This window comes from Taeniopygia guttata, chromosome 4 (assembly GCF_048771995.1).
Source record: "Taeniopygia guttata chromosome 4, bTaeGut7.mat, whole genome shotgun sequence".
In the NCBI taxonomy this organism is placed as follows: domain Eukaryota; kingdom Metazoa; phylum Chordata; class Aves; order Passeriformes; family Estrildidae; genus Taeniopygia; species Taeniopygia guttata.
In genome coordinates this window covers 22,944,409-22,959,576 of record NC_133028.1, presented here as the reverse complement: position 1 = coordinate 22,959,576, position 15,168 = coordinate 22,944,409, and the positions used below count along the sequence as shown (strand labels likewise).

The 15,168-nt window shown below is 41.8% G+C and overlaps 1 protein-coding gene across 8 annotated transcripts in view; it reads right to left on the bottom strand.

The window, feature by feature from the left end:
* The window catches only part of N4BP2 (NEDD4 binding protein 2), a 46,155-nt gene that overhangs the window by 2,273 nt on the left and 28,714 nt on the right, over positions 1-15,168 (bottom strand). For 5 of the 8 annotated variants that reach the window (XM_072928091.1, XM_072928092.1, XM_072928093.1 and 2 more), the window contains 4 exons: positions 14,978-15,146; positions 13,011-13,134; positions 12,153-12,248; positions 1,178-1,299 (listed from right to left, as the gene is read on the bottom strand). In XM_072928091.1, the coding sequence (XP_072784192.1) occupies positions 12,203-12,248; positions 13,011-13,134; positions 14,978-15,146 (339 nt within the window). In that variant the 3' untranslated portion in view covers positions 1,178-1,299; positions 12,153-12,202. Of the gene's footprint in view, positions 1-1,177; positions 1,300-8,098; positions 12,249-13,010; positions 13,135-14,977; positions 15,147-15,168 lie in introns of those variants that run through there. The other 3 variants (XM_072928089.1, XM_041715700.2, XM_041715705.2) reach the window with 3 other exon arrangements.

Sequence of the window (15,168 nt, the reverse complement as noted above, 5' to 3'; positions counted from 1 at the left end):
TGATCCAGATCTAATGCCATCCATTTTATGTTCATTGCAGGAAACACAAAGTTTCAAAACTTTCTGAAGACAGCTAATTAATTGGTCAACATTAATATTATGACAGTACAATGCATTCAAACATAAAGTCATACTGCTTCCAAGAAAGATTAAAAACCAACAGAATAATTTACAAGATAAAGCAAAAATGAAGGAAAAAGGAAATTTATGTGTAGATGAAAGGCAGTTTGTGCCAAAAATATAAAAACAATATAGCCTATATAAACATGCTCTAATCCTGCTAATGCAAAGCTTGCAGAGCAGCGATGACAAATTAATTTGTTTATTTTCCCTACAAAATGAAATTAATTCAGCTGATTATAAACAGTGATGAAGGAAGGTTCTCAGAAGGCATTTTGGAAATCCTATCTTCTTAAAATCTTCAATCTTCCTTTTAGTTTGAGACAAGATTTTGAATAAGGGTCTTCAGCGCTTCACTAGTTTATGTGAGAACTTGTGTTTCCTCATTTTCACATTAAGCATCTATTCATCTGTTTTTAACTGGGTTTGGGTTTCCCAATACCAGCCTAAGCAATCAGGCAGTAAGTTTCCATTTGAATTGTGATAAAGCAAATCAGACACCCAAACATTTTAAAATGTTTCCATCAGAAATATTCAGAACTGTCAGAATTAGAGAAATAAATACTATTTGCAAATTAAAGTGATATAAATGTCTTTGGTGATCATGACCAATTTTAGGTCTGCTACAGAGAGCAGATACTTAAAAATACAACTACTCTTCTCTGTTTCATGCTGACATTAATCCAGATGTGAAGCCATCTGGCTAAGTAGTTTGCATTTTCAAAAGAGTGCATCCATCTGTAAAAATACTTGATAAACAACTTTTGAACTGAGTGAACTCATCAAAGAAACAAAACTGTAGATTAAGAGAGATGTTCTAAGATGTCTTTATTTCCACGCATTTCCCTCCACTAGTCTGAATGATCTTGACCCACTAGCTTCCCAAAAATAGTTGAATTTAATTTATTTGAGACCTTTCTCAGTAATACACATGCTCCATGCATTTGATCCACTGTTTCACTTCCAAGAGACCTGGAACTCCAACGATAGACCCTCAGTTCCATACACACTGCACATGTAGGTAATTCCAAAGTTAGATGTAAAATTGACATCTGACCTGTTTCTCTTGATCCTTGGTTGTTTGTTGGCTTGGCTTTTGGGAGGTTTTTTGTCTTCCTTACTGCAGTTTTTCTGCTCCTTTTCACCTCTTCATGCTGTGCAATGAAGGGGAACATCTGGCTGTGAGAGAATAGTTAATACATCAAAAATACATTGCTTCTCCTTTTTAAAAAATCATTATGAGTCATTATCTGTGACTTTCAGAAACAAACACCTTGTTGCGGAAAATATTTATGGGGGCGGAGCAAAAGCTTGCAATTTATTTTTGCATTGAGAAGTAGGTTGACAGCAAGAATAGTCTTAAACCACATGTAACTAAGGGTTTATAAGAAATTGTGTAAAATAACATTACCCAGGATCTTGACATAGGTCCATCTACAAGAAAAGTCATATTTCTTCTTAATCTACTGCTTTCTGTCCCTCTTGGAGAAAAAAGAAAGCTTCTGCTGTTAGGAAGGGGGTTGAGATTAAAGAAGGATCCTGTTCCTGTCCTCCTGCCTGATTTCCTTTTAGTTCTGAGATTCACTCAGCTCAGATTTTGGTCTGTATTGGATAGTGTGATATGTGCAATGCTCAGGAAGTAAACCATGACACTCCTTAACCCTACAAGCCTTTCTCCTGTCCCAGATGATCATTAAGTTACACAAAATAAAGCTAATTGTTGCTCAGGTCTAGCCACTGCACCAGACATATAAGCAAAACACAAGAAGAAATACACTTATTTTGTGGAGAAAAAAAAGCCTAATTATTTTTTGACATAATTTTCAATGGGAGGCAGGAAAAATGTATGTGATCAAGATGCCAGCTGTGTGTTGGGAAAACTGGGATGTGCCTATTTGCTTTCCCCTGAGTTCCTAGGCAGTATAGGGGAAATCAGGTAGGTTGCCCAGACACATTTCAGCCTGGGGGTGAAGTCCTTCCCTTCCCAGGAACAGACACCTCAGAAAAAGGGAGGCTTCCTCACGGCATGACAGAGAGCAGGCACAGTAACTTCTGCATTATTCATTGCGAGAGCACTCAGTCTGAAAGAGGAAATGAAAACACAGTCTCACAAGGACTTCCTATATGGATTTTGGTAAAACTCTCACGCATTATTTACTATACCTTCATGAGTTTAGGCTTTGGCTCCTCAGCAACCTAACGTGGGTTAGATACTCCTCAGGTTTGGTAGTGAAGGGGCACAAATTGAAGCCTGATAGATCAGAACCCAAACTCTAGCATGAGGCAGGTTCCTGACACATTGTGTGGGCAGACCTCGAGGCTTTCAGAGGGTGAGTCAAAGCCCTCCAGAGAAGCCTAGATGAAGGAACATGCTTGAAATGCCACCCCCTCCCTGTGGATTCTCTTGCCTCCTTCCTGAGTTACAAAGTTCAACTTTCAACCCAACTCAGCTCCTGAGCCCCTTCCCATGCCATTGCCTCTTCCTCTTCAGTGACAGGCTTGCCCTGTGCCTCAGGTGGCCACAGAGCAGCCCCCCAGCTCCTCCTGCTCTGCAGGGTTTGGCCCTGAGCTTCCCAGTTTCTGGGTGCAGTGCTGAGATGGGTACAAGGCACAAAGCAACTCAGACCTGGGCATGCCTGAGCAGCACAGACCTCTCAGGACCCAAACAGAAAACACTGAGTTGTGCAAAGAGTGATCAAACCTGGCTTTGGTGCCAAGATTTGGATGCAGTCATCTCCATTCATCCAGCCCCCTTTCAAGACTGATGCAGCTCCACACATTAAACCCACACACTTCTGAGGGAAAGCAGGCAGAGATTTCCCCACTTTCTGAGACCACAGCTTTCTGCTATCTCAACTACAGAACCATTCATTATGTCTTTCATGTTTCCCCACTGTGTAGAGGTTACTAATTAGTTATTTCTCTGGGATAGTAGTTCTCTTTAGATCAGGCTGTCAGCAACATGGGCTGTGTGACAAAACTACATACTGAATGTTTTCTTGGGAATCTGCTACACAGAATCTGGTGTCCTAACTTCCTAGCACAATTCCTCCTGTGACATCAGCGTGAAACTGGTGGACAATATACGGGAAGTGATTTCCTCCAGAGTGACATGAAAACCTACATCCCCTTTCTTGAAAGTAAAGCGTGCTTAGGAACTGCACTTGTTATTTCTATTGGTTTCCCCCCCCCTCCACGCAGCCCCCCGAATGAATCCGACTAGCTCAGAGATATGGGGCTGTGAGGGGAGGAAATAGCATGGAGAGGGAAAGGTATACAGAAGAGGCTCCTTACCCAGGGTGTTGGAACAGCTCTCTTTATTCTGTGGTGTCCATGGAGAGCGGGGCAAAAGAGGAAGAGCAGGAAGTTTCAGGGGTCTATATAGGTTTTGGACAGGGTGGGCACTCCTGGCTCCCCGCCAACCCCATTGGGGCAGGGAGGAGGATTCAGGGGTTATCATGATCAGAGCCACAGAGGCCCTAGGAAAGGGGGGACAAAAGGGTGTCCAGGAGCTCACCGTAACATGCACTGAGGGTTACTTAACTCCCCCGTCTCTCATTCTGAGACAGCCTAGCATAAAAGGACTCATATCATATTATCATAGAATGCTTAAGGGTTGGAATGGACCTTAAAGATCACCCAGTCCCAGCCCCCCAGGCCATGGGCAGGGACACCTCCCACTAGACCAGCTTGCTCCACACCTTATCCAGCCTGGCTTTGAACAATGCCAGTCTTGGGATGTCCAACAGTCTCCCTGGCAACCTGTTCCAGTATCTAATAACTAATTCAATCTTCTTCCCCCAAATTAGGTACTATTTCCAAAATACCCATCTGTCCTACCGAAGAAACAAGATTCTTTCTGTGTTTGCCTGGTTGTGGTTTTTTTGCTGGCACTCTGGGAAGACATTTGTCACCCCACGGGGCAGACATGGGGCTAAGAGCAGACCTCTCCGACTGGCAGAAGCTCTTCCTGTCCCCCCTGCATGATTTCCTTTTTGTTCTTGGATTCACTCAGCTCTGATTCTGGTCTGCCCCAAAGAGTATGGTGTGTGCAATGCTCTGGAAGTAAACCATGGCACTCTTGATACCCACTGTATTTAACCCTACAAGCTTTTCTCCTGTCCTAGATGATCATTATATGAAAAAGCTAATTGTTACCTATGTCTAGCACCAGAGATATAAACAACACATAAAATATACACTTATTTTGTTTTAAAATAGCCTAATTTAATTTTTTGTTCTTAAATTTTCAAAGGGAGAACGTGCAAAACGTGCAAACCCACATCTGTTTCTCTAAACTCTCTGACTTTTGCAGTTTTCTCTCTCTCGGGGGGGACATTCACACTTCCTTCCTCCACCTGGATCTAATGCGAACTAACGCCCGTGGCTTTGCAGTAAGCGTGGAGGAGGCTCCAGTTGTTTTCTCGGTGAAACCAGCCCCCACCTGAGGCTGCCCCGGCTGAGGGGCGAGCCCGGGACCCGGCCGAGGGCTCAGCCGGGAACCAGCGCCGAGGGAAAGGCTGGCTCCTCCTTTGGCTGTGCCCGGGAGACGCCGGGCTGTGTCACGGCAGGGAGGCGGCCGTGGAGCCCGTGCTCTCAGCAGCCCCGCCGCAGCCGCCCGGGGCTCCCGGCTCCGGGGACTCGCCGAGCACACACCGACCGCCTCGGCAGCCACGGAGCGAGCAGGCGCCCTGCTCCTGCCCCAGGGCCTGCTCCAGTCCCAGGGCCTGCTCCTGCCCCAGCCCTGCTCCTGCCCCAGCCCTGCTCCTGCCCCAGCCCTGCTCCTGCCCCAGCCCTGCTCCTGCTCCAGACCTGCTCCTGCCCCAGCCCTGCTCCTGCCCCAGCGCTGCTCCTGCCCCAGCCCTGCTCCTGCCCCAGCCCTGCTCCTGCCCCAGCCCTGCTCCAGCCCTGCTCCTGCTCCAGCCCTGCTCCTGCCCCAGCGCTGCTCCTGCCCCATCCCTGCTCCAGCCCCAGCGCTGCTCCTGCCCCATCCCTGCTCCAGCCCCAGCCCTGCTCCTGCCCCAGCCCTGCTCCAGCCCCAGCGCTGCTCCTGCCCCATCCCTGCTCCAGCCCCAACACTGCCCCATCCCTGCTCCTGCCCCAGCCCTGCTCCTGCCCCAGCCCTGCTCCTGCCCCAGCGCTGCTCCTGCCCCAGCCCTGCTCCTGCCCCAGCCCTGCTCCTGCCCCAGCGCTGCTCCTGCCCCATCCCTGCTCCTGCCCCAGCCCTGCTCCTGCCCCAGCGCTGCTCCTGCCCCAGCACTGCCCCAGCCCTGCTCCTGCCCCAGCCCTGCTCCTGCCCCAGCCCTGCTCCAGCCCCAGCCCCGCAGCCCTGCCCTGCCCCATTGGTGCTGCTGACTACACTCGTCTCGTCAGGAAAGAAAACAAACCAGGCCTCCGGCCCCAGCTATGGGAGAGGCCATTGGGGCTGTCCTTGGGAAGCTCAACAATCTGAAGGCAGCAGCCGGTTTTCTTTTGAATGTGCTTTTACCACTTGCTCCTGCTTCGAAGTGGGAGACAGGGATAGTTACACTGCTCAGTCTCACACTCTCTCCTGAGAGTTTCTCCTTTCTAGTCCATAAACATGGAGATGTTACCCCAAAAGAAGACTCAGAACAGAAGACTGACAGAGGTGCCCTGACCTGCTCCCAAAGGGAAGCCTCCCAGCCAGCCAGAGTGCATCATCCCTCCAAGGATGTTCTGCTGTCTACAGCATATCAAAGTAGATACTTTACATGTCTGTCTTGATAAATGCCCAAACCTGTCTATATGGCACTACAAGACAGTAAAAGGAGATAATCTGGAAAGGCAAGAAGGGCACACAGATGAAGAAGCCTACTCTTACTCTAATTTCGAGACAGGAATCCAAGGCAATGCCTTGTGAGTTAGCTGATGTGGAGCAAACACTATTATGGAGAGCTCCCACACAGCAACTTCACTGGGTTACCATTTCTCCATTTACAGACCAAATTGATTAAATCTGTGTCTCTAGCAGAGGATTTCCACTGCTTCCTCTCATGGCCAGTATGTATGACTAGCCACAGATGTCTATGAAGGAGAGTGCTGTTTCTCAAGATAATACAAAAGTAACACTGATCCATGCAGTTGCTTACCAATTAGTGGTAACTAATGAGAGGCCACTGCTAGCCCAGCCATGACCCATGATGCAGAAAGTCAAGCAACATCAAGGGGGTCCTTCCTTATCATGGTTTTCAAGAAGACTGTGCCACGAGTAACATCAGTGGCACAGAACACCACCAAACAGCACAATGCCTTTACATCAGTCTCCAAACAGACTGATCTGTCCAAGTATTCAACTGCAAAAACTAACCCAGGGTAGCTGACGGAGAAACCTTGACATTACCATCTTCAAACCTGTGCACAAAAATGAACTTGTCTTGCCCATCTCTAGCACAGAGCAGCAAATATATTTTGAAAACCAACTCTACCCCACCCATCTGTAAAGAAGAAAAAAATTCATCAAAATAATACTCCAAATACAGTATCTCCCTCTGAGGAAAAAATGAACAGCACGTGATGTGTAATAACATCCTTTAGCACCTGTCATACAGAGAAACAACTCTGTTCTGGTAGGGGCACAGAAAGAACCGCTGCCACCATAGCTCTACGCCATTGGCAAGGGCACCACCTATTGTCAGGCTACCTGACATGTTCCACCAGCAGACACATTTAATTATGCCTTAATTTGAGCTGACACACTGTTTGTCTCAAACAATATTTTTATTTTACCACAGTAAAGTTTTCAGACCTAAAGTTCAAATAATTTTCCTAAGTAAGGACAGACTACAATACCCTATTTCTCTTATTTAAATAGGGAGGCAGACTCTCAGAAGTGCACAGGGCTGCTTTTGAAGAACAAACTCCCATTTGGAAGCTTAAGACTATCCCAGCACCCAGGAAAAAATGGACATGAACTGAAACAGAAACTGGTAAGTGAGGATGGAATGTTTTAGCAGGGGCAAGAGTTAGCTGCCTCAAGACAGAAGGCAAGTCCAGCAGCTGTACCTCCACTTAAAAACATCAATTTGAGAGATTAATGCCCAAGCTGGACCTTCAGCCACACTGCTAGAGCAGGGAGTCCTGTGAGTAAGGAGCACACAACCAGCGAGGCATTTACCAATGCTGTGGTCTAGTAACTGTGGCTCAGGATCAGCCACGTCACATTTAAACCAGCATCTGCCAAGCCTTCATGTATTCCCAAAACCTGTTTTCCCTGCTCTCTTGAACAGCTTATGAGTTAGAGCTTTGCTGTGGAAATGCACAAGCCTAACTTGTTTCTGCAATCAACCCAAGCTGCAAGGCAATGAAGCCACAGGAATGGTTCTGTAGGAGTCATCTCGGGTCACAGCAAGTTGTCCTCAAACTGAGCTAATAAAATAATTTAGACTCCAGTCAGCACTTTGGTCTCTGGCGTCATTCCACACTTCCAGGACAATACACAGGAAAATAGCTGCACCTGACCAGAACAGGGCAGGAAAAAGCCAGGTTTACAAGCTCTGTATACACCACGGTACTGCACTGGGCTCCCTCAGGATCTGGCCTCTCACTCCCCCTGACCTAGGGGCTCCTGCTAAATGAGGTCTCTGCGGAACTTCCCTCCCCCAAATCCCCGCTGTTGCAGTGGTCAGACCGCCCCTCCCCTCGGTGGACACTACTTCTCTCACTCTCCCATGAATAAGCCAGCCTGGAATAGCATCTCTTCAGCTACTTCAGGCCAAAAAAAAATCTGAAACCATGACCCTCGTTTTCAGTAATTTGAGCATTCAGCTCGCACTTGCAACACTGAAATTCAGGCCACAAATCTGTTCCTTTTTATGCTTGCAGATGGTTGCTTCATCTGCCTACAGATGGTATCCTGAAGCCCAGCAAGTGGCTTTCATGCAGAACTCCAAGACTACTATTTGAAAAAATTTGATACAAGCTGCAACATAGTTTTCCAAGGAAAGACAGAAGGCTATACTTGTGACAAAAATCCTTTATTAAACTAGATTCCGTAAATTCCATTTCGTATCAGAAATTCTAAATGCAAATTACAAAACTAATTCAGTAAAAAACAATATTATAGTAAACAGCAAAAGTACAACTTTATACAAATAAAAATCATAATTTATTTTAATTTAAAAATAGAAATTTGTATCTTCCAATGTACTGGTCCTAATAGCTTTTACAACTGGTAGCTGCAATACTAGGTGTTTTCACATGCATATTCGCATCTACTCATTTAATCCTCTGCAGAGTTTATTTAGCTGAAATAGCATAAACAGTTGGGCTTTGGTTGGGTTTTAAAGGGGGATGTACCACATGATATTAAAAGAAAAAGCCAAAGTCATTAAGTACTGTCAAGGTATCCTGAAATATTTTTTTAAACAAATTTTTGCCCTATTACTTTCACAATCAACTGAAATAGTTTTCAACAGTCACATTACTTCAGACAACTTTCTTCATTATACATCTGGCCTTTTTTTTTTTTTTTAACTCTAAGATCACTCATCAATGTTAGTACAAGTATTAATTTTGTATATTAAAAAATAGTAATTTTCCTAAATTTAAACTTGGGATAACTATCAAAATGTTTTGTAAAAGAAGACACAGAAAGTCACATATTAAAGGCTACCACTCATCACCATCACATGCTGCTGAAGAATAGAACAGAAAGTGGTACACAAAATAGGTATTTTAACAGTTGTACGTTATTTCAGAGTGCTGGTGGCAATACTGCTATTTTAATTTTAAGATGATACAGAATTTACATGATACCTCAGGATTCTCACTGCAAGAGACACCAGAACGGCTGGAACTTCTAAAATATAACCTACTTTGAAATACCATTTAAAAATAATTATATTTCAAAGAATTCATCCCAGAATACATTATAACATCAGTCAGAGAAATACAAGAACTCCAGTGTTGTTCTTCTGGAATATTGGCAAGTAGCTGAAGGCACGGAGATCTTTACTGATAAATCTCTACTTATTTTTACTCTGTGCACTGTTCTTCTGACCTATTCTGTAACCAGCTCAGCACAGCTTTTAAGCAAGTGCTTGAGAACCTTCAGAGGATCATTGTATTTTTTCTGAGTCAGAACTGCAATGCCTCATTTGAGCTACTGAAGCTGACAGATAAAGGATTGGTTCTGCCAGTGTTATGATTTTAAGCCATCATCTCCATCAAAGTTCAGCTGGTAGTCAAACAATGCATGCTAGGTGAATGACCAATCTACCCCAGGCAGGGCATTCAGAATATGTCTGTGAACCTCAACCTGTACCCCAATGAAAGACAGTGAAGAGAGGAAGAGAGAAAAGTATTCCAAACTGCTCTTGAGCTGTGTATTTCTCTGCTGACTTTGACAGACTGAAGAAAACTTCTCCTAGCACTGGGTAGAGTTGATTTTACCCTGAACATTTTTAATGTATTTATCCAAATAGGACTAAAGGATGAAAAAACAGTATGAAAGGACACTGAGCTCACCAGGAACAGTTCCCTTCTGAAAAGTTTTAGCCCACTCCCAGAGACTGTTTATGCACTTTTAATTCTTTAATCTCTTTTGTCCCCTTAAGCTTGTACTTTTAGTGTGCAGTGGTAATTTTGAAAAAAGGCTCAGGAAGTGGCAACTTCAAAAATATTCCTGAGCATGTTGGTCAGAGCATTTTCTGGGGAAGTGAGAGTCAAGTGCAATCATTATCATCCACTTGCTAAGCCAGAAGAAGGCAAAAAGCTGTGTTTCTCATCTCCAGGGTAAAGTTGTCAACTAGATTATGATGAACAGATGGGCAAGACAACAACTTTTTCTGCTTGTCTTTTGAACTAAAATCTAAGCTGTCTTTGTCCATGTCAGGAATGGTGTGAATATGCTGAGTGAATCAGGCTGCCTCCCAAAACAACCAGGAGTGCTGGCACTTCCTCATTTACAGGCACATCTCTGTAGGGCTTGGGCACCCAAGCAGCTCAACACGCAACAGCCACCCAGACCAACCAACAGGGACTATACTGCAAAGAGCTGTCCAAGAGAGCTGCAACCCCATTTGTTATAAAAAACCTGTTCAGGAACAGAAGGAAGTCCCTTGGTCCAAAACCAAGATTTTGGCTCTGCTGAGATAGTTCTAGCATTTGAAACCCAGTACAGCTGATAGTCTGAACTACTGTCCTGAGGCCAGGTGCCTAAACAGCATCTCTGTCCATTTTAGGCACTATCACAGAGGATGGAGTATGGACTTCACACAGGACATCATGCAGTGGCAGAAATAGCTCTGTTAGTGCTATTTGGGGACCACAGATCTTTTGTATTTCACTCACTGATTCCCAGAGCAGTGCAGAGAGAAGGAAATAGAGAAAGGACACAATTCAGATTAATTAAGTACCCACAAAAAATATAAAACTTATTATGGCAGTCTATTATTATAGAAAGAGTCTCTTTGATTAAGTATTACTCAAGCTATTTTTCCACTTGAAATCACCAGGAAAAGATTACTGTATCTGTTGAAGCATGACAAGATCATTTTTAAGTCTACCATGCATCATATTCACTGTGTATGTATTAGAGTAAATGCAGATCTATTCAGGAAACATCATGTCTTTCAGCCTGTCAGCAACTTATACAGACACATTTTCAAGTGAAACCTATTTCTGTGGACAGCTTTTCTCACAGAAGTTCTTAGTTTATTAGTACTCATGTATGCAAATTGCAGAACTTGCACACACATATGGATTCATACACAAACTCTATGTGCATGTAGTTCCTAGATAAAATTTACTGCAGAGTGGTTAAAAATTTAAAAACTCCTCACATTAATCCTTAATCTATTAATACTGTTCCTAAAACACAACTCACACCTGTTCTGAAAAAGCTGTACAACAAAAATTCATATGCCTTTCAGGAGGCAAAGATATAAATAAAAATAGCTATGTATTCTAGAAGATATTTCTATTTTAAAAGTGTTCTGATTGTTTACTGGAAACACTTGCATAAGTAGAGATGCTTATATTTCATTTTTGAATGGTTTTGTTTGGCGTCTTTTTATGTTGTTTTGGTTTTTTTATACAGATATTTCTAGATGCTGATGCAACACCACCAAAATCAGAGTAACTTTTGTACTCCCAGATTTTCCAGTTAAGCAATTACTTCTGCATTATTAGCATTCACTTTGATGTTAAAAATACATTTAAAATGTCTCATAATCATATTTTCTACAAGGAAATCACCAAACAATACACAGAGAATGAAGACATCATTATTAGATGCTTGTAAAGTAAAATACTACTGCATTTGCTGCATTTAAAAAGCCACAAAGAAAGAAACAATTTTAATCCAGTAGCTGGATCGCCAAAAGAGACTGAGTAACAGCATTGTGGTTTTCCCTTTAAGAGATCACACTAAATCTGCCAAATTATCAAACACACAGCTGGCCTTAATGCAGAGGCCTTATATGCAACTTCCTTTAATATTTGGAGAAGTTTAGAATAAAGTAAGGATAATAGAACTGGTCAACTCATCATAACATAACCACTAAAAAGATACCAGATTTTTAATGAAGCCTGGAAATACTCAGCACTCAGATGTAACTGGATTTGAAATACCAACAATTGCTCAGTTTCAGCCTCTCCTTTGCTCTTCTGAAGGGTTTAGCACAAAGTTCTGAATTACAAAATAACTTTGTACAAGATACTATGTTTTAGAAGTACAGAAGCCACAGAAATCAAGATGTGCAAGGGTCTAAAGGCAGATTAGGTATGCGAAGAAGACAGTTATATTAAAAATTGTATCTTAACTTCCATTAAAAACATCATATCTTTCTCAGCAGAATTCTTAGTCTGCATTTCTGAGACTTCAATTCCTTTTAAGTATCTTCCTTTTGCAGGTTCAAAAGAGGATCTATTCCACACAAAAATTTTTTGGAAACATACTGGCAAATCCACTTGCTGTAAATTGAGACCAGTTCTAATAAAATATCATCCTTGAACACAGATTACAAAATACCAGTGCAGTTGTTCAAAATATGGGGTTTTTTTTCTGTTACCTGGTGGTCATCTGACACCTCAGTTTCTATATTCCTCTTTCTACAACTCCTCAATTCAGCATGACTTTCAGGCAGCCTGGTTTTATTTCTGTGAACCTATGAAACAAGAAAAAAAGAAGCTTCAACATGTAAACTATATGCAATGCCATCACCTTCAATTCTCATCAAACATATGGTAAGTGGTAAGGTCCTCAGTCAAGTATATGTGCATGTGAGGAAATCAGCATTATGTCCTTAGATGTGACACTGAAGGAGGATTTTTCAGCGTCTGGAGATATGAAGACCTGGAAAAAGCAGAAACTAAGATGAAGATCTGAGAAAAGAAAAACCTGCCCAATATTTCTGGTTATATTAATTCTGTTCCTCTATTCGTGTTCTCTTTTTATTCCCTCTTCTTTCAAAATGGATTTTCATCCTTTTATTTTGTAGAAGCCAAGAAGGAAATGGGAAGTCATTGCTGTTTTTGAGTCTCACCTTCCTCCACTGCTCTATGTAAAAAGCAGCAAACACACTGGTGCCAGCCCAGACGTACTAAATTGCTATCTCTCGTAAACTGAACACAAATACAAGCAGTGGGAACAAATAAAAATCAGGATTAACAACTTTTCACAGTAAAGCTAGCAATCTTGAATGGAAATATAGAATTAAACTATCTCAGAGGAAAGGATCAAATATATAACAGGTGCTACACAACTGCATTGGATTTGTGAAAAAACCGACTTAATTTAATCTGAAACAGCAGACCTGCCCTCATCTTTGTAGTAGTTTACAGCACTTTAAAACTAAACTTCAATTTTCAGTTATTTAAATGTGGGTTAAGAAAAAAAAAAATTATCAGTAACAAAAATCTAAAGTCACCTGAAGTTGTGGCTTGTGAGGTATCGGATAGCTGCTGGTCTGATGCGAGCAACTCCTCCCTGACTATGGCTTCCTCTTCCCGTGATAACGCTGAGATATGGTTTACCGCCCGTCTGCTGGTACTCTGCAACAGCAGGAATTGCAACCGTTAAAGTCTTCTGCAGCAGACCCTGGCATTCAGTACAAGCCTTCCATGCATTCTTCTGGAAACTCTCAGTGCTCATTTAGAGCTTTGTTCTCCCATGACGATATGCATATTTTAGATACAAATAGCAATTTTACCCCATTCTGAAAAAGTCAAACTTTTGAAATCCAGATTGCTTGCAAAATGTATATTGTGATCATCACAAAATCCTTCCAATTTCATACAAGCTTTACTGTTTCTATCATCTAATATTCAATTGGAATTTACATTCCGTGATATAAATTTAAATTGCAAAATTAAAAGAGGTGAGTGCCATTAACTGAATTTTTAAGTGGTGCTTCTGTATTGTTTCATGTTTTATCTTCAATGAATGTGAATAAAGAAATAATATTTTATTGAATAAAGAAATTAAGAAGAAAGAAAATATAAATCCAGCTTTTGACACTTAAGTCACATTATTTGGACTGTCTTCTGCTATGCTGGAGCACGGAAATCAACAGATCGACATATTTAATGAGTTTTATTAGGGCACTTAGTCCTCATAACAAAAGAAATTGCTCTCTTCCCAGAGATAACAGAAACCTAAATTGATGAAGACTTTGAAAAAGAGGGGAAAAAATTAAACTGTATTCTCACAACTAATCAAGATTTGCCAGTTTGCAATTATCAGTTCATATGATGAGTTTCTTCAACTACTCTCCCCCACCCCGTAACTTTATGTAGGTTTTGTATTTATTTACTTGTAATTATGCCAGCAAAAAAAGTTCCCAGTATTGATCCTTTTCCAATGTATGTACAGTGAAATTAACTTTTTTTTTTCAGATTTAGTTGAATAGACTGAACAGAGAGCCCCAACTACCAATTTCAGCATCCCTGATTTAAGTACAGTTCGGGAAATGCAGTTCTAAAAAGCATTAGGTTACAGTTTAAATTACACAAATGTCATTGCAGGACCTGCAGGAGATAATGGAATTTAATTCTCTCTGATGCATATTGAAAGACAAGGGTTATCTAAGGCCCCACTGAACACTTTTATTTATAGTCTGTGGATAGCCGATTCAAAAAATCAAGTTTGTGAGGCAGCACCTTGCAGAAGCATTCCCAGTGTGCTTAAATTTAGAGGGTAAACTAGTAATGCAGAAAATTGATCTTTTTACAGCATGGACACTCATGAAGTACCTGAACTCTCCACAATGAGAAAAAATAAGATCTCAGGCAAAACTGCATAAAATGACATTTCTGTAAGCAGCAGTATTCTGATCTCAAGCGATGCTGCCAACAAACTGATACAGAAGTTTCTGAAAGGTAGCTCAAATCTCACACTTTCATGTAGAAGTTGAAGACAATATCATCACTGCATCACTGTTGTTAGAATTCCAACATATTAATTTTTCTTTTAAGATTATAAAAGCAACATAGTTGTGACAAAGCAATGCAATGGTGACACATATGTTTGCATCATCTCCTCAGTTAAAAATGTCAGGAAGGACAGACCAAGTATTCAGTAATAGTAATAAAAATGGGTAAAGCACTAAGAAGAAAAAGATTCCCAAAGAAACAGAGGGAAGGGGGCAAGACAGAAAGCAAAAATCATTCTCATGTCAAAGAAAAACAATTCCACTGGGGTACTTTGAAAACAAGACAACACAAAGCCTAGTTGTTTTTAACATACATGTTATTAAAGCATGTTATTCATTGTTGGTTTTAACATACATGTTATTAAAGCATGTCATTCATTCCCTCTGATATTGCCATGTATCATGATTTCTTAATAGAAAATGAGAATAATTTTTAGAGGCAAGAATTATCACCTAAATCCTACCTTCACTTTTTTCCTGCAGCACTCTGGACAACTGATGCACAGCTTCATCCACATGGAGACCATGCAAGTCCAACACATTCATAGGCAGCAAGGAAGTATTTACTCTCTCAAAGATTTGCACAGCAGCAGCATGGTTAGCTTCTTTCATCTTCTGCTCATGAAGACGACCCTTTATTCATAAGCACAGTAAC